This window comes from Salmo salar, chromosome ssa29 (genome assembly GCF_905237065.1).
Source record: "Salmo salar chromosome ssa29, Ssal_v3.1, whole genome shotgun sequence".
Taxonomy (NCBI): domain Eukaryota; kingdom Metazoa; phylum Chordata; class Actinopteri; order Salmoniformes; family Salmonidae; genus Salmo; species Salmo salar.
In genome coordinates, this window is record NC_059470.1 from 11,114,582 (window position 1) to 11,134,353 (window position 19,772).

Consider the following 19,772-nt stretch of genomic DNA (forward strand, 5'->3'; position numbering starts at 1 on the left):
CCCGCTCCGCTTCTGTTCATACTGCGCCCGCCCGCTTCCGCTGACTTCTTGTCCGACTCCCACCCAAACTGGTCCCGAACCCAACTGCGGTCCCGAACCCAACCGCAGTCCCGCAATGTTATTTTAGATGTGTAGTTTGCTTTGCAGCCCCGGTCCCAGAATTTTTTGCCAGGCAAGATCAATAAAAAATGTTTAAATACCAGAGATTCTTACCCATTATGTTAGGCCATCGATATTATTGGCCTACATCTGTCAATAGGGTAGACATAGTTTGAAACGGAGTAGAGTTGGGCCAGAAAATAGGAGGAGAGTGGACACTTACCTGACTTGAGCTACATTTTGTATAACTTTTAGGAGCAGGACGATTTGCAAGCAGAGTCAAATATACACTGCTCAAAAAAATAAAGGGAACACTTAAACAACACAATGTAACTCCAAGTCAATCACACTTCTGTGAAATCAAACTGTCCACTTAGGAAGCAACACTGATTGACAATACATTTCACATGCTGTTGTGCAAATGGAATAGACAACAGGTGGAAATTATAGGCAATTAGCAAGACACCCCCAATAAAGGAGTGGTTCTGCAGTGGGGACCACAGACCACTTCTCAGTTCCTATGCTCCCTGGCTGATGTTTTGGTCACTTTTGAATGCTGACGGTGCTTTTACTCTAGTGGTAGCATGAGACGGAGTCTACAACCCACACAAGTGGCTCAGGTAGTGCAGCTCATCCAGGATGGCACATCAATGCGAGCTGTGGCATGAAGGTTTGCTGTGTCTGTCAGCGTAGTGTCCAGAGCATGGAGGCGCTACCAGGAGACAGGCCAGTACATCAGGAGACGTGGAGGAGGCCGTAGGAGGGCAACAACCCAGCAGCAGGACCGCTACCTCCGCCTTTGTGCAAGGAGGAGCACTGCCAGCGTCCTGCAAAATGACCTCCAGCAGGCCACAAATGTGCATGTGTCTGCTCAAACGGTCAGAAACAGACTCCATGAGGGTGGTATGAGGGCCCGACGTCCACAGGTGGGGGTTGTGCTTACAGCTCAACACCGTGCAGGACGTTTGGCATTTGCCAGAGAACACCAAGATTGGCAAATTCGCCACTGGCGCCCTGTGCTCTTCATAGATGAAAGCAGGTTCACACTGAGCACGTGACAGACATGACAGAGTCTGGAGACGCCGTGGAGAACGTTCTGCTGCCTGCAACATCCTCCAGCATGACCAGTTTGGCGGTGGGTCAGTCATGGTGTGGGGTGGCATTTCTTTGGGGGGCCGCACAGCCCTCCATGTGCTCGCCAGAGGTAGCCTGACTGCCATTAGGTACCGAGATGAGATCCTCAGACCCCTTGTGAGACCATATGCTGGTGCGGTTGGCCCTGGGTTCCTCCTAACGCAAGACAATGCTAGACCTCGTGTGGCTGGAGTGTGTCAGCAGTTCCTGCAAGAGGAAGGCATTGATGCTATTGACTGGCTCGCCCGTTCTCCAGACCTGAATCCAATTGAGAACATCTGGGACATCATGTCTCGCTCCATCCACCAACGCCACGTTGCACCACAGCCTGTCCAGGAGTTGGCGGATGCTTTAGTCCAGGTCTGGGAGGAGAAAAACACAGGGGCTGAGGAATATTTTGGCACTTCCTATTGCTTCCACTAGATGTCACCAGCCTTTACAAAGTGTTTTGAGTCTTCTGGAGGGAGATCTGACCGAACAAGATTCATGGAACGATGATGGCCCATTAGACACCTGGCGCGCGAGTTCATGTTGGGTACCCTCGTTCCAATACGTTATAAAAGAGAATGCATTCGTCCACCTTGAATATTATTCATGTTCTGGTTAAAAAAGGCCCTAATGATTTATGCTATACAACGTTTGACATGTTTGAACGAACGTAAATATATTTTTTCCCCTCGTTCATGAAGTGAAGTCCGGCGGGCTTAGATCATGTGCTAACAAGACGGAGATTTTTGGACATAAATGATGAGCTTTTTTGAACAAAACTACATTCGTTATGGACCTGTGATACCTGGAAGTGACATCTGATGAAGAGAATCAAAGGTAATGGATTATTTACATAGTATTTTTGATTTTAGATCTCCCCAACATGGCGGCTAGTCTGTATCGCAACGCGTATTTTTCTGGGCGCAGTGCTCAGATTATTGCAAAGTGTGATTTCCCAGTAAGGTTATTTTTAAATCTGGCTAGTTGATTGCGTTCAAGAGATGTAAATCTGTAATTCTTTAAATGACAATATAATATTTTACCAATGTTTTCTAATTTTAATTATTTAATTTGTGGTGCTGACTTGAATGCCGGTTATTGGAGGGAAACGATTTCCTGAACATCAACGCCACAGTAAAACGCTGTTTTTGGATATAAATATGAACTTGATAGAACTAAAAATGCATGCATTGTCTAACATAATGTCCTAGGAGTGTCATCTGTTGGAGATTGTAAAAGGTTAGTGCATAATTTTAGCTGATTTTATGGTTTTGGTGACGCCTGTCTTTGAATTGGCACAACATTACACACAACTCTTGTAAATGTACTGTCCTAACATACTCTAAATTTATGCTTTCGCCGTAAAACCTTTTTGAAATCGTAAAACGTGGTTAGATTAAGGAGATGTTTATCTTTCAAAGGGTGTAAAATAGTTGTATGTTTGAAAAATTTGAATTTTGACATTTATTTGGATTCAAATTTGCCGCTCTTGAAATGCACCTGCTGTTGATGGAGTGCACCACGGGTGGGACGCCACCTAGCCCATAGAGGTTGTGATCCCTTTATTTTTTTGAGCAGTATATTTATTTCCAGTCAATGTCAGAGTCTAAACTAAAGCCTATCACATTTGGGGAGTTAAAGACAACTGCACGGTGTTTCTCCGTCCATATAGCCTAGTCTACATGCTATTTAATTGAGACTACACATACAGGCGCACTTGATCTCGCACGCCCAGCAAAAGAGAAGAAAGATAGGATACTGAACATAAATCATCAAGAATTAGGCTATTAGTTTATGAATATTGCAACAGAGGTGCTTTTAATACAATAGATAGCAAATAGCCTACAAAACAGATAGACAACCGTTTCAAAATAATCTTGCATAACTTTGGGAACGGGACCAATTTCAGGCAGAGAAGAAAAAAAACGTGTGATCAATATTTATTTCCAGTCAATGGCGGAGCCTAAACTATCGCCTATAATATTTAGGAAGTTAATTAACATGGAAAGACAACTGTGTATGCTTCTCTGCCCATGCATATAGCCTATAGGCTATTTCATTGGCACCACGCAGAAGCATATTTTATCTCGCACACCCAAGAGAAGAGAGGAAGGCTACTGAACTTGCAGCAGAATTATCCTATGAGCGTGTGTGATTAGTGTGACAAAGAGGTGCTTGAAATATACTGACGGTGGCCAAATACTTTGTCGGGACACGCAGGTGCAATGCAGCTCTCTAGCCTGAACTTATCTAATAAGAAACGCTCATTTTCCTTTTTCGAATACGACTCAGGTAAACAATCGCAGTCATCGTGTTAACGAAGACTCCCAGGGAAGGTTTTTTGCTTCATTTTTCGTTTTTTTGCCATGATGTCATAATGTCAGCCAGAGGTTGATCACTCCTCTACATTGTGTAAATATTTCTAATCATTAGGTTAATGATCATTAGGGTTACTAAAAATCCCAGAGTAGATATTTGGTTTGAGTGAGAGTCCACGAGAAACACACATCCTGTGGATTGTGGGGAGGGAGGGATGAGTTCTCTGCCGACAGACCGTGTCCCAAATGGCATCCTATTCCCTATGGGCCATGGTCCAAAGTAGTATAGGGAATAGGGTGCCATTTGAGACCCATTTAGACAGGGGCAGGGTCCCAACAGCTGGGAAACATCAGGACAGGTCAGAAGCGCCAGGCATCGAGCATTCGCTCAAACAAACACTGTTGGCTGATGGGAGAGTCCTTGAACCAGGATCCTCCCTTTCCAGGCAGCTCCTCAGAGTCCCTAAGTATCTCCTGATCTGCTGGCCTACACCAAAACAGCAACCACTAAGTAGATCACGAGTGAAACTATCACACTAAGGGACAGGAGTTTTTTCTAACCCTGTGACTAGTGAAAACACCAAGCCTAACTTTGGACCCCCTACAAGCAGAGCTGCGCTCGTAATCCATCTAGTCATTTAGCCTGCAGTATACAGTATGCACAAACAAATGACCAAACAAAGTTTTCCTCTTGCTTTCCCACACACACGATAGGCGAAAACACTTTCTCAGTTCTCCCCCAAATCGGAGCTAATTTATTTTCTGCTGCATTTAGTTCTCCATAAAATCAATTTAACACAAATGACATGAAGAGGAGCACCCGCCCATCTCTGTGAATGGAGAATCTGACGACAACCAAAATAACATCCATAGAGTAAACACCCATATGACAATGAAATATCATCTCAAAGCTAACTGGACTATGGGAATCGTCCTTATTATTCATAAAAAAATGTCTTAAAGTTATAGAGAGAGACAATATTTACCCATTTGCTGACAGAGGTGGTAGTTCACAAAAACATGACTTTGACTTCAGCATCTGTCCTCCCCATTTCTGACCCAAAAATGTACTTGTGGTAGTGTGAATTATTTTCTTTTAACCCAAGACACTTCATTGACTGTTATTGCTGCATGGCATGTTTGCTGGTTGTAAGGATGAGTTTGTTTGGCAGAGGGAGAGACTTGCCCGGCAGCAACACAGCCTCTTTCCAGGCACAGAAACAAAGACTGTGTTGTTGCTTTCAGAACGAAGGAATCCCATAGTTCTGCTTGGACTTGCAGACAGTTCAAAACATCTTTACCACTAATATCGCTGAGTACAGAGCAGCATCAACAGTAGAACAACTCTAAGTGAGAAGCTGGCAAGCTGGATATGTCACGTCCTGACCCTTGTAAGAGGTAATTTGCCATAGTAGAGTGGTCAGGGCGTGGCAGGGGGGTTTGTTTTGTAGGTATTTTGGGGTTTCTGTTTCTACGTGGGTTTGTTCTAGTTATCATTTTCTATGTGTTGGTTTTCATGTTCGGCCGGGTATGGTTTCCAATCAGAGGCAGGTGTCTTTCGTTGTCTCTGATTGGAAGCCATACTTAGGCAGCCTGTTTTTCCTTTGGGGTTGTGGGTAGTTGTTTTCCGTTTGGTCTGAGTACCTTACGGAACTGTTGGCTGTCGTTCTGTTATTTTGTTTAAGTGTTCTCGTGAAATAAAGTAAGAATGAGCACTCTACACGCTGCGCCTTGGTCCCCTTTCATCGACCGCTGTGACAGGATACCCTTGGAACTTTTTGGGGAAACTTTCCAACCTTTACACTGAATTATTATTCCTGGCGGGTTTCATTTCATATTACAGCAAAGGAAAAAATAAATATGAGATATGAAAATAATTGATGATTATCATTTCGAGTTTGATATAAAAACGTTGAGAGAATGACAACACCAAACACACACCTACATTCTCTCTCTCTTACGCACACACACACACACACACACACATGCTACAAAGACATGTAGCAGCATGTTGTTAGCCCCAGATAGTGACACAGCTTGGTCTGGTACAAAGGGGAGCCACTGCTCCCGCTGGGCTGGGGAAATGAAGCCTGCTGATGGGCCGTGGTGAGATAGTCCTCCCCTGGCCCTTTGTGTTCCGTTCAGCATGCCTGGGCACACTGAAAGGCCCCTGAAGGCCTTGGCCCTCCTTCATGAAACACCCAGAAGGGTTATTCAACACTCCACACTCTCCCATGACTATCAACACTCAACACACACACCAACACACACAAAGAGAAAGAGAGTTAGAGAGAGACAGAGTCACTTGCTTTCGAAATGTAAACACATGTTTCCCATGCCAATAAAGCCTCTTTGAATTGAACTGAATTGAATTAAGAGAGAGAGAAAGAGAGAAATACAGAGACAGAGAGAGAGCGGTATATAACTGTCAACACAACACACACACAAAACAGAGCGCGAGAGGGAGATGGAGAGAGTGGTATACAACTGTCAACACTCAACACACAAAATAGATGGAGAGAGAGAGAGTGGTGTACATATGCACATACAGAAACGCACACAGAACACACAGTGAGAGAGAAAAGACAGACAGACAAACAGACAGACACACACACACACATACACACACAAAAACACAGAGACACACTTAACAGGACGTTTTCAGTTTCCCTCTCCACGGGGTCCATCCCAAACAAACAACCCGGCATCCCATCTATGTTCCACAGCATTAATAAAAAAATATATTGACAGTACCAGTCAAAAGTTTGGACACACTTACTCATTCAAGGGTTTTTCTTTATTTTTACTATTTTTGACATTGTAGAATAATAGTGAAGACATCAAAACTATGAAATAACACATATGGAATCATGTAGTAACCATAAAAAGTGTTAAACAAATCAAAATATGTTTTAGATTTTAGATTCTTCAAAGTAGCCACTCTTTGCCTTGATGATAGCTTTGCACACTCTTGGCATTCTCTCAACCAGCTTCACCTGTGTTGAGTCATTGTCCTGATAAACAAATGAGAGTCCCACTAAACGCAAACCAGATGGGATGGCGTATCGCTACAGAATGCTGTGATAGCCATGCTGTTTTAGCCATGCTCCTCCATGCTTCACAGTGGGAACCACACATGCGGAGATCATCCGTTAACCTACTCTGCGTCTCACAAAGACACGGTGGTTGGAAACAAATATCTCAAATTTGGACACTTCAGACCAAAGGACAGATTTCCACCGGTCTAATGTACATTGCTCATGTTTCTTGGCCCAAACAAGTCTCTTCATCTTATTGGTGTCCTTTAGTAGTGGTTTCTTTGCAGCAATTCGACCATGAAGGCCTGATTCACAGTCTCCTCTGAACACTTGAAGTTGAGACGTGTCTGTTACTTGAATTCTGTGAAGCATTTATTTGGGCTGCAATCTGAGGTGCAGTTAACTCTAATGAACTTATCCTCTGCAGCAGAGGTAACTCTGGGTCTTCCTTTCCTGTGGCGTTCCTCATAAGCCAGTTTCATCAGAGCGATTGATGGTTTTTGCGACTGCACTTGAAGAAAATTTCAAGAACTTCAAGAAATGTCAATTAACACCTGTTAATTGAAATGCATTCCAGGTGACTACCTCTGGTTGAGAGAATGCCAAGAGTGTGCAAAGCTGTCATCAAGGCAAAGGGTGGCTACTTTGAAGAATCTCTATTTTGACTTGTTTAACACTTTTTTTGGTTACTACATGATTCCATATGTGTTATAGTTTCATAGTTGTGATGTCTTCACTATTATTCTACAATGTAGAAAATAGTAAAAAAAAAAAAAATGGAATGACTTTGTGTCCAAACTTTTGACTGGTACTGTATAATATGCCATCAGGCAAATGCTTTTATCCAAAGCAACTTACAGTCATGTGAGTATCAATTTTGTATGCATTGAGGCGGCGTGCTAACTGACACTACCCACCTGGGACCACTAATACAGAGTATACAGAGTAGACAACACAACACATAACTGATATAGCGTTACACAGGCAGACAGTTCCTCTGAGGCAGCGAGCTGCTCTCTCTGCTCTTGTAAAACCCAGTAGTCTGCTGAGCTGACTCTTAGTCTAACTCAGGGAAATGTGTTATACTTGCTGAAGTGTATCATGTTTCAGGGCTATGCTCCTTAATCTCTCTGTTGACTGGCTGGCTGCTTTAAGATGTTGCTTTAGCTTAGATCAAAGCAACGCTGTATCACTGTCTGAAGAACTACCCACGCCCCTTTATGTACTCTGACAATGTAATGACTGTAGGACCAAGAAAATGTATCAAAAGTTGCTCCTAATGTTTCATTAATGTAGGTTCAAAATATGTTTTTCCCAAAAATTCCGGAAAAGTGTCATTTTTGGAGATAGAGGTTTTTCCTCCGACAGGATGACTGATGTGTTCAGGTACTGCCTCTATGAAACTGCCATTTCCAGCAGCTATGAGGTATTTGAGAGCTCAGCTACTTCCCATGGTTTTGTTGATCGCTGAGGACAACATGCAAACCGTACATGATTGAGTATGGCCTTTCTATCACGGAACAGACTATACAGGTGCAACATACTTGCCTTTATAGCCCATGCCCTATTACCATGTGGTCTTGCATACTACCATCCCTAACTCACTCCACACTATCACCCCTCTACACTAGTACCCTTGCCTGCTCAGGAAAGAAAGCAGAATATGGGGGAGAGGTAAGGGAGTGCACTCTCCCCAAATCTCCTCTCCTCCTTTGTCATCCCACACTCACATCTGCCCTGCATGCGAATGAAGCCCGGTGAAAATCCTTCCATCTCAAAAACACATTTATTTATCTTTCTTGTTAAGACTACCCAGCTGAGCCAAAGGAAGCATCATACAGCTGCTGGGACAGCCAGACGACAGATAAGGCTCTACCTGTGGATTCATCTCCGTTTCAGTGGCTGGTCTGAGATCAGTTGTCATAGACTATGATAAGCCTTTCCTGCTGGGCTGTTTATCAAAGGGTTTATCATGCATGGCGAATTGAATTCTAACCATTCAGTTCTATTAACAGAGAGAGCACTCAGTTAAGCCCATTCAGATCCAGTTTATTCAATAAAAGTCACTTATAGTCAACACCAATCCTTTAATCCATCAATTCCTGCTTCCTCAAACTTTTATAGGGGGCCTAACAAACCCAATCCAGTCTTAAGTGCTTATATTTATCTAATAAACACAAGACAAAAGCACAACACACACCCCACTGAGAGTGATTACTGTAATTCTAAGAAAAGGCTAAGAAAATGACTGTGTGAGACAAAGGGCAGAGATGGACACGAAAGAGATTGGAAACGACATGAAAGACAATAGCTGGCAATAAATTGCAGCTTAACTGCACCAGGTTTCATTAACCACTGCATACTTTACTTTGTCTCTGTACCTATTGAGCACCTCTCGCCCCTCTCTCTCTGGCTCTACCCTTAAAGATCTATCCCATGCCCCCTAACCCCTACATCTATATGGGTTCTTCACAGAGCGAAGGGGTGGACCCGAGATGACAGGGTCCGAGGTGTGACTAACGCGAGAGCCTGGTGTTGCCCTGTTGCGGTATGGGACCGCACCATCGAGGTCCTGCGTGGCATAAAGGGCTTGACACCATATATAGAGCAAGAAAGACAATGACCCACACCACCCATTCCTCGGCTCCAACCACCCCACCGCCTTCCGTCCATTCATGGAAGCTTCAGAGAGCCAATAAAGAGACTGGTATTGCGTCACAAATTGCCCAAACAGCCCTATTGGCACTGGTTAAAAGTAGTACACTACATAGGGAATATGATGCCATTTGGCACGCATTCTGGTTCATTGTGACCGGATAGAGAATGTGCAGTGAGAGACAGAGAGAGAAATTCCTTCCGAGAAGGCTTATAAACTTCCCGCACTTCTCCTCTTTCTGACTCAACATCATTTTTTTTCAGAACAGACAGAAAGAGCTCTTTTGTGGCCCGTTTTGCCAGTAAGACACCGAAGACACCTCACCAGAAAAGTTAGATAGACTGTATTAGCCGTGAAGGTCAAAACTGTATTAGCTTTTTGAAGGTTATGTGTGGCACTGCTAAGAAACCACTGCATCAACTCTGTGTCTGAGTGCGTACAAGTGTGGCTTGTATCTGTGTCAGTGTGTGTCAGTGTGTGTATCAGTGTGTGTGTGAGAACGGAGGCAGCCTGTGGCACTATGATGGATGAGAAGCAGGGGTCCCAGAACTAGGGTCGTGGATAACTGCCTGTCATGGTTAAGTCACTCGCTAACTGAGAACCCATTCAACTCTGCAAAGCACAACGCAGCATTGAACAGCACTGTCCCTGAATCCCATACAACAGAGCACTCCACTTCCACATGGCATTCCACAAACAACCACAATCTTAGCACATTAACAGTCCTCCTCGCAGGCATTTAAATCAGACCGCAGCGTTAGCAAGCAGCACACACTGAAGCGGCCTACAGTATCTCTCTCTGAGAGGGAACCAGGGTGAGAATTAACCCCAAAATCATACGTTCTGTTCTGATCAGTGTGTGAGCGTGCCACTGGCATCCCCACAGGCATCATGTCACATGGCTATGAGGATGAGCGGGAATGTTTCAAAGAAATGTGTTAAGCCCATGGGGTCATCTAATGCCATCCAGATGTAAGCCACAGCTCCTCTCACTGATAACTATGAGAGGAAGTGTGCGTGTGCGTGTGCGTGTATGTGGCTGTGTGTGTGTGTGTGTCGGGCTCTGTGTGTGTAGCCTTTAAAATGTAGCCAATAAAATGTGTTTATTTTCCCTGTCCTCTGCTGCTGTGGATGCTGGCTAAATACAGAACCAGAGTGTGTGAGTAAGTCTCCGCGTGATTTGTACATAACAAGGTCCCAGATACCAGTGAACTTCATATTGGAAAGTCTTAGAGACAAAACAGACTGCACCGACAGACGGTTTAAAGCAGCGGGTGGCCTTCCTATCGCCCCTGACCACAGATCATTGGCCATAATTTTCGATGAATTTTCCAATGATTCTACATGTTGAATCACCACCGTTCATCAACACCCAGCAGGTGATCTACTGTGCACGGCTGATGTTCATTATCGTATTTCTTGTCTTTTACCCCCTGTCTATTATTAATGTACTATCTAGGAAAGGAGAAAGACTCTACTCACCATAAAACAGGGGTCTTCAACCTGTTCTTACCCAGGGACCCCCTTCATGTATTAGAAAAAAATATATATATCTAATAATCAGGTAAATGATAATGGCAAGGATAAGTTATCAACATTCTAAAATGAATAGATTTGGTAGATTGTTTTTCATTATTTTGACCCCCCCCACATTATAATTGAAAGTGTAAACTCCAACACAGCCTCCTGTTCACTTGCTAGTTGGAACTAGGAAACCATGACATCTCCGACTGGTTATAGTTATACACGTGCCGCGTTCAACCAGTTAGCAAGTCGGCAATGTCTAAGTTTCGACAAGCACGTGAACGCAGCACTGGCTAGAAAGGTTATTTCAAACACATTATCACTAAGAGCAGCTGTTTAGCTGGTTAAATGATGATTAGCCATGTGTTAGCAAAAATGCACAGTGGCTTGCAAAAGTATTCACCCCCCCAAAGTCAATACTTTGTAGAGCCACCTTTTGCAGCAATTACAGCTGCAAGTCACTTGGGGTATGTCTCTATAAACCTGGCACATCTATATACTGAGATTTTTGTCCATTCTTCAAGGCAAACTGCTCCAGCTCCTTCAAGTTGGATGGGGTCCACTGGTGTACAGCAATCTTAAAGTCATACCACAGATTCTCAATTGGATTGAGGTCTGGGCTTTGACTACGCCAATCCAAGACATGTAAATGTTTCCTCTAAAACCACTCGAGTGTTGCTTTAGCAGTATGCTTAAGGTCACTGCTGGAAGGTGAACCTCCGTCCCAGTCTCAAATCTCTGGAAGACTGAAACAGGTTTCCCTCAAGAATTTCCCTGTATTTAGTGCTATCCATCATTCCTTCAATCCTGACCAGTTTCCCAGTCCCTGTCGATAAAAACATCCCCACAGTATGATGCTACCACCACCATGCTTCATTGTAGGGATGTTGTTCTCGGGGTGATGAGAGGTGTTGGGTTTGCGCCAGACATAGCATTTTCCTTGATGGCCAAAAAGCTCAATTTTAGTCTCATCTGACCAGAGTACCTTCTTCCATATGTTTGGGGAGTCTCCCACATGCCTTTTGGTGAACACCAAACGTGTTTCCTTATTTTTTTCTTTAAGCAATGGCTTTTTTTTCTGGCCACTCTTCCATAAAGCCTAGCTCTGTGGAGTGTACGGCTTAAAGTGGTCCTATGGACAGATACTCCAATCTCCACAGTGAAGCTTTGTAGCACCTTCAGGGTTATCTTTGATCTCTTTGTTGCCTCTCTGATTAATTCCCTCCTTGCCTGGTCTGTGAGTTTTGGTGGGCGGCCCTCTCTTGGCAGGTTTGTTGTGGTGCCATATTCTTTCCATTTCTTAATAATGGATTTAATTGCGCTCCGTGAGATGTTCAAAGTTTCAGATATTTTTTTATAACCCAACCCTGATCTGTACTTCTCCACAACTTTGTCCCTGACCTGTTTGGAGAGCTCCTTGGTCTTCATGGTGCCGCTTGCTTGGTGGTGCCCCTTGCTTAGTGGTGTTGCAGACTCTGGGGCCTTTCAGAACAGGTGTATATATACTGACATCATGTGACACTTAGATTGCACACAGGTGGACTTTATTTAACTAATTATGTGACTTCTGAAGGTAATTGGTTGCACCAGATCTTATTTAGGGCCTTCATAGCAAAGGGGGTGAATACATATGCACACACCATTTTGCCGTTAATTTTTTTTTTTTCAAACAAGTAATCTTTCTCATTTACCTTCACCAATTTGGACTATTTTGTGTATGTCCATTACATGAAATCCAAATAAAAATCAATTTAAATTATAGGTTGTAATGCAACAAAATAGGAAAAATGCCAAGGTGGATGAATACTTTTGCAAGGCACTGTATGTACAAGTGTAGAAAGCTTACAAGCAGCCAGAGGCACATGCCGCACTGGTAGCCTATTCACATGTGCTTTTTAAAGTGTGTTCCAGTGTGTGTAGTTGTGTAGTTGAAAAATAAAGTTGACATCATTAACAAGAAACATTGTCCTCTTTTCTACCGTAGGTATGTAATTCAACATTTGTTTATTCTGTTGTTGCTAGCGATAGTTTTTGCGGACTCACCGCAGTAACTCAGCAGACCCCTAGGGGGCTACAGATCCCCAGTTGAAATCCCCTGCCATAAAATATAAAATATGGTCAGTCAATGCTATGACACGGGAAGCACCTCACTGGATAGCTACTCTAAAAATAATGCCCTACATAGAACAGAGGCAGAGAGAGAAGCACCTGGAAAGATCTCTGAAGTTGTGAATTTCTCCAAGCCTTTTAGAGGTTGACAGATAGATCCATTTCCATGTGTTTTGCTAGTAACTGTTGAGGTTGGAAAACTTTGTTGCATTTGAGGAAAAACAGGTAGTGGTTGGAATCGATGGCGTGGTAATTATTTGATTCTATAACCTCAGGGTGACACTTTAATTCACACCTTATCTCTGAAAGGCCCAGATCCTGAGTCCTCTAGATAGAATGTGAGCTCATGATTATTCTAACCTAACCAGGATCTAATGCCAGATGATCCACATGCAACACGGGCTGACCAAGGAGATTGATTGGCGCTATAAACCAAGACAAAGTACCTGACATGGTGAATAGCGCAGTAAAGACAACACAATATCTATTGTGTGTGTGTGTGTGTGTGTGTGTGCTCGTGTGTGTACTTGTTTTCCTACATTATCAGGACCACAATGTCCTAACAATTCACCCAAATGTCCTGATAAGGTAGGAAAGCAATAACTCTTTTCAGGTCCTGAATTTGTTCAAATGCTATTTTAAGCTTAAGGGTTAGGTTTAGGGTTTTGGGGTAAAGGTTAGGGTTATGGTTAAGGTTAGGGTTTTTGGGGTTAGGGTTAGGTTAAGGGTTACGTTTCAGCGGTTAGGGAAAATATGATTTTGAATGGTCAAACATTTTTATACTGAAATTTCACGAAAACAAAGCTGTGCATGCGTGTGTATGCATGCGTGTGTGTGCATGCGTGTGTGTGCATGTACATTTCAAACAATCACATACTAATAGTTGTTTTTCTCTCTCAAATAAAGACACACATTCAGAAGAGCTCTCCACAAATGCCCACGGACACACAGAGGAGGCTTTAATTTACTGTCGCTGTCAGGAACCATACCTTTCTCTAACCATTATCCAATATGTGATGAAATTCCCCTGCCAGCAATTAATAGTCTCTGGGAAACAGGAGCATGTCTGTAAACAGAACCAGTGTTGGCATAAGGTTCCCCAGTTGCATGCTTCTCAATAAGTTAACTTGAGAGTGTGCACTCATCCACTAGAGCCCTGTGGAGATCGGAGTCTTCTCTGTGTGGACCGTATGGACTCATCCACTAGAGCCCTGTGGAGATCGGAGTCTTCCCTGTTACAAAGGCTCATGGGCTGTGTTGAAATGAACGGAAACGATGCTGTACTACACGACCAGTTGAAAATGGGGGAGGGATTGGGTTGTGTGTTGGGGAACGCTGTCAGCATGGCTACTGCCCTTTAAATACATCACTCATTGCTTCAAGCCACACCTTGCCACACTCACCAAATGGGAGAAAAAGTACCTCAAAATCTGTTCAAGAACGTACAATAACATTTTGGAGAAACGTGTCGTTTAGTACAAACTGTTCCACAACGTAGCAAATGTTCAAGCAAATTGAACACACCTCTGGTTTTCCCTCTGCTCTGGCCACGCACCTCCCTTGCCACTCACTTCACCTGCCTCCATTGCTCATTAGCGCCATTGACTATTTAAGCAACAGTTTTTCACTCCGTTCTTCCTTATTCCTGTTGGTGAATACATGGGGCAGCCAGCTTATGTTTTCCTTTCCATGTGGTGTGTGACTGATAAGTGAGTACTTTCCATTATTGAAGAACATGTATAAATGTTCATATTAAGATCCTTTTAATTTCCTGTCAGTCCATGTATAGTAAGATCCATTTGTTATTTATCCCTTTTGCACTTGTCAGTCATGCTTGTATGTTAACATGTGTTTATCTCCCTCCTGAATTTCTCTAGTAAACTACAACGTTATCCATGTTTAACATGAAGATTGGTACAGTTTTTCTTTTTTGCTTATTGGGTTGAAATGAAATGATACTAGATTACTTTAGAAAAAAAACTGGTGTTGACTGATCAGATCAAATGATTGACATAAAGAGTTGTTGTCTTGAACACTGTGCGATGTTTAACAGTGAGAATGGCAGAATGTTGAACTTACTAAATGACTGAGAGTTTGACTGTGTGATATTAGGTTGCTTCTTGTGTAAATATTTTCCGTCTGGATTTTTATGATTTTTATGTTTCCCCATGTGCTCATATGTCTGTGCAATAAACCCCCCTATTTGGATTCCTGCTTCATCTCCTGACCGCATTTCATCTGCTTCTTATTGATGAGCAATGGTGGCACTGTCACGCCCTGACCTGAGAGAGATGGTTTATTTCTCTATTTTGTTAGGTCAGGGTGTGGGGTGGGCATTCTATGTTTTGTATTTCTTTGTGTTGGGCCGAGTATGGTTCCTAATCAGAGGCAGCTGTCTATCGCTGTCTCTGATTGGGAATCATACTTAGGCAGCCTTTTCCCACCTGTGTTTTGTGAGTAGTTGTTTTGTGTTTTACATGACAGAACTGTGCGCTTTTGTTTCCATTGTTTATTATTTTGTTTAGTGTTCTGATTTAAATAAATAATCATGAACACATGCCACGCTGCATCTTGGTCCCCTCATTGCGACGGTCGTTACAGGCACTTTGAACTCTGAACCTGTCAAACCCTGCTTACAGTCCACCTTTACTATACATCCACTAGAGGCCTGTGGAGATTGTAGTCTTCCCTAGGTGGACTCACCCACTATGGCCCTGGTGGACAGTATGACCTTGTCCACTAGAACCCATGCTGGAGAGGGTGGATCATCAAGTTTCCTCACTCAATTTAAAGATTTGCATCTCCTTCAGGAATACCAATACTTGATACTCTAAATTATGGTTATTCATTAAAAGTGTGTGGTTGTTGAACTTTGGAAGTGGAGACTGACAGACTTGTACAGGTTGTTCTAGGTAAACTTAGAAGAAAGAGGAACTCTCCCATAAAGCTTAAATACCTGCACATCTTATCTCTCTACACTCCACAACAGACGTCCTCCAGTGAGGTTTGAACTTTTACTGTTAAATGATATCGTAAGTATAAATATAGTAAAGTACACACACTAAATAGTCTTGAAACCCCAACCCTAGGCAACACTGCGACTCTTTTGGGATAGAGGAACTTCGTCGATGAGAAAAAATAAATTCTGTGGACAAATCACGAGGCAGAACGTCATGATTCAAAACAAGTTTGCAGGCAAAACCTTTGCAGTGGTTTTAGGTAAGGTAGTTGCTGTAAACTAGCCACTTGCGAAGTTCACTCATTAAAAATGACCTCTGATCTCCGTCTTGCTAGCTATTTTGTATTTTATTCAAGAGGATAAAGTATTGACAAAGTTCCTCTATGCCAAGTCAATCATTGAAATCACCCCCTTTTCCCTGTGTTGCCTAGGGTTTGGGTTTGAGACCACGCACTAAAGGATAAAATGTTTTGAGCAATATATATATATATCTTTTTTTAGACAACTGCAAATTTCAAGGAGTAGGTAATTCAATGACTTGCAGAGGAGGCTCCTCAGAGGAGGAAGTGGAGGACCATCCTCAGTGAATTTCATGTTAAATAAAATGTTTAAAACATTCAAAGTTATCCTTTTTTAGATAAAACAAACATAATCACGTCACCAAATAATTGATTAAAACACACTATTTTGCAATGAAGGTCTACAGTAGCCTCAACAGCACTCTGTATGGTAGCACCATGGTGTAGCTGGAGGACAGCTAGCTTCTGTCCTCCTCTGGGTACATTGAGTTCAATACAAAGTCTAGGAGGCTTGTGGTTCTCAACTCCTTCCATAGACTTACAGTAATTAACAACTTCAAGAGGACGTCCTCCAACCTATCAGAGCTCTTGCAGCATGAACTGACATGTTGTCCACCGTGGATCAGAAAATTAATCTAGTACTGAAAGCATAAGCTACAGCTTGCTAGCATTGCAGTGCACATGTGGTGAGTAGTTAACTGAAAGAGAGAGAGAACAGTTTTGAACAAATTAAATTCCTCAAAAATGAAGGAGAAGCAAGAGAAATAGAGAGACATTTTTTTATTTATTTCAGCATCACTTACTTAGCTAGCAAATGCAGTTAGCTAGTTTAGCCTACTCAAACAACCTGCTCAAACAGAGGGATGCTATGTTAGCTAGCTGGCTATGACGATCCAACACAATACTGGAACTCTTCCAAGTCAAGGTAAGCTTTTGGTTTTACTAATTTATTGCCACCAGGGCCCACTGGTGTAACTGCTTACTCACTGTAAACTGTAACGTTACTGCATGATTGTAGCAGGTTTACTAACGTATTAGTTCTATTAGCTATGTTGAATATGACGTTACTTTAGCTAATATGGTGACAACGATGTAGGTTATGTGTGGCGGTTATGATATGGTTTGGCTTGGAAAGGTTTTTTCGCCTGGTCTCATACAGCTGATGTGTTGTGCATTGAAGTCCAGAAGCGAAGGGACAAGGTGAGAGGAGGAGAGTGCATAGATGCGGGAAGGAATACAACGTGGTTGCTATGAAAGTGAACTGTGTTTACAGTGATCAGGGGTGTATTAATTCCACCGATTCTGTTGAAAAATGTTTCTTAAACGGAAGCAAATGGAACAAAACGGGGATGAACATACCTGAATTTGTCCAATAGAAACTCTCATTTGCAACTGTTGGACTAATGATTACACCCTATATCAGCTAGATGGCAAGAGTGTGCAAGGCGGAATTGAATGTGTCACTGTCAGTAACCTCAAATTTTTCTCTCAACCTGTGTGCACTTACGTTGTAAACTTTCATTCATTGGATAGGTTGTAGCAACCTCATGATGGGTATAGGGAAAATTCAAATAGCATGTAGTAGCCTAAACCTATCGCTTTTACATTGAACTGGGTGAATGGAATATGAATGACAGTCATCCAATATGCTGTAATAGAAATAAAAAAAGGACCGCCACTGATTACTTTGTGTAATGGAAATCTGATGCCATCGACCTCCCACCTAGCTTGAGGAACAATGGAGAAGCACAAGAGGAGCACAGATAAGACCAGGCCCTGGCAGTGGTAGACAGCACTACCACTGCCAGGGCCTGGTCTTATCTGGGACCAGTCTTAAAGTGCACTCCAGTCACTTAAACTCAGATGGCTGAAGGGGTGCACCACTGCCAAAACCCTATTGCTATTTCCTATCATGGAGATAATCATTTATTGAAGGATTTTGTGAACATGATAGTTGGGCCAAAGACTGCAGGTTGTTGGATTTTATAGGATACCACAATGTAAAACGTTTTTATTTGATTTTCAAAAATCCTACCCTAGCTTGCTATATTCATCGAGCCCTTCATGAATCACATCTAATACATTTAAAACATTAAATGTGATAATGAAAAACGAGGGAAAAAAACACGTTCAACACTTCTTACAATATACTATTATAAATAACCATGACAACATGTTGGGACACAGGCTGTGCTGTGCTCATTTTTATAGTGAGACTAATAAAGTCTCTGACGTAGCCTATGTAACAGCTGTATCGATCACTGAAATAAAAATAGCAGAGAACAATAGCTTGCACACATCCAATAACAGCAGTCTTCAAACGCGAACGCGCGCAGCACACACACGGACGCACACCACGCATCTCATCAACCCTCACAAGCACACAAACCTTTATAACCCATTTACAACGTGATAAAAAAACATGGAAATTATTTCTAGTGGTCGTGGATGCTGATGGTTAGATTTTTTTGTAAATCGCAATATCACAGCATTAATCAAAACTATATGGTCTAGGTGATCATATAAGTTGGTATTTACCATACAAAACATTTTCTGACAATCTTAAAGACAGTAAAATATAGAGTAAATGAGTCTACAAATAACCTCGTTTCCTTATTGTACACCATTAGAGCAATAGTGAAAATAATGGCACCATATTGAACCATATTACACCACAACGCACTTGGCAAAAATAAATAAAGCAATGTAAACGTATTTCTACAGGACAATATGCATAGTGTTTTATTTGACCATTGTCTATCCAAATATGGAGAGGTCTTCATGGTGCAAATATTAGGTAGTGTGAGGTCTTCTTACCGTTTGTCAGGTCCCCTCCAGGCACTTGAAACGCATTTCCAAGAGACTGCAAAACTAAAACAACTCCAACAACAAGGTTGAATATTTTCACCCCCGCCATATTCGAGATTCGCGACTGATTGCACTGCTCCTCTTTTTAGAATGTATTTTCTATACACCAAAGTCGTAGGGGGTCCAAAACGTAGACTCCACTCCGTAACTCTTCTCGAGTCTGCAAGACAGCCTTCTGCAGAGCAAACCCTGTCTGCGCTGTTCGCTGGTTTACAAACGGCAAATATGATGTGTGGTGTTTTGTTTGTGTGTGTGTGTGTGTGTGCGCGAGTGAGTGAGTGAGAGAGGACCCTAGCCACCACTAAAACAAGCAACACGGTTCAAAATATTGAGGTCATCCCAGCTCCGCAAACGTAGGTCTCATTCCTACCCGGGAAAGAGGAGGTGTAATGTGAGTTGCGTTCTCAGAGAGGACGGTGAGCTGCCCCCGCTCCCTCGTCACACCAATTCACCACCACCAATATAGTGTTTTGCTTTTGACAGTCAGTGCAAACCACCAGTCCCGCAACAATACCGTGCAAGACTCGCAGTTGATGCGCGTATTCTCTATTCTGGAATATGGTATCCACCAATAACTGCATAGTCCCTGTTGTGACACACAACAGGGACATATCAAACTCTACGGCAGTTTCTTTCATTAAACATTATTATTTTATTTTTTACAATCAACCATAAAATCTATTGAAAACACGCTCTCCTTATCAGTCATATGCTGCTTGTGCTTGCGCGCTCACTTTGCGCGCTCCTAATGACCTATGCTAATGTCTGATATTGGATTGT

The 19,772-nt window shown here is 42.6% G+C and overlaps 1 protein-coding gene across 2 annotated transcripts in view; it reads right to left on the reverse strand.

The window, feature by feature from the left end:
• Nucleotides 1–19,462, reverse strand: part of LOC106590128 (plexin domain-containing protein 2) — a 192,421-nt gene extending 172,959 nt beyond the window's left edge. The window contains exon 1 of one of the 2 annotated variants that reach the window (XM_014180733.2): nt 18,942–19,461. In XM_014180733.2, the coding sequence (XP_014036208.2) occupies nt 18,942–19,041 (100 nt within the window). In that variant the 5' untranslated portion in view covers nt 19,042–19,461. Of the gene's footprint in view, nt 1–18,941 lie in introns of both variants that reach the window. The other variant, XM_045710524.1, reaches the window with a different exon arrangement.
• Nucleotides 19,463–19,772: the final 310 nt, after the last annotated feature.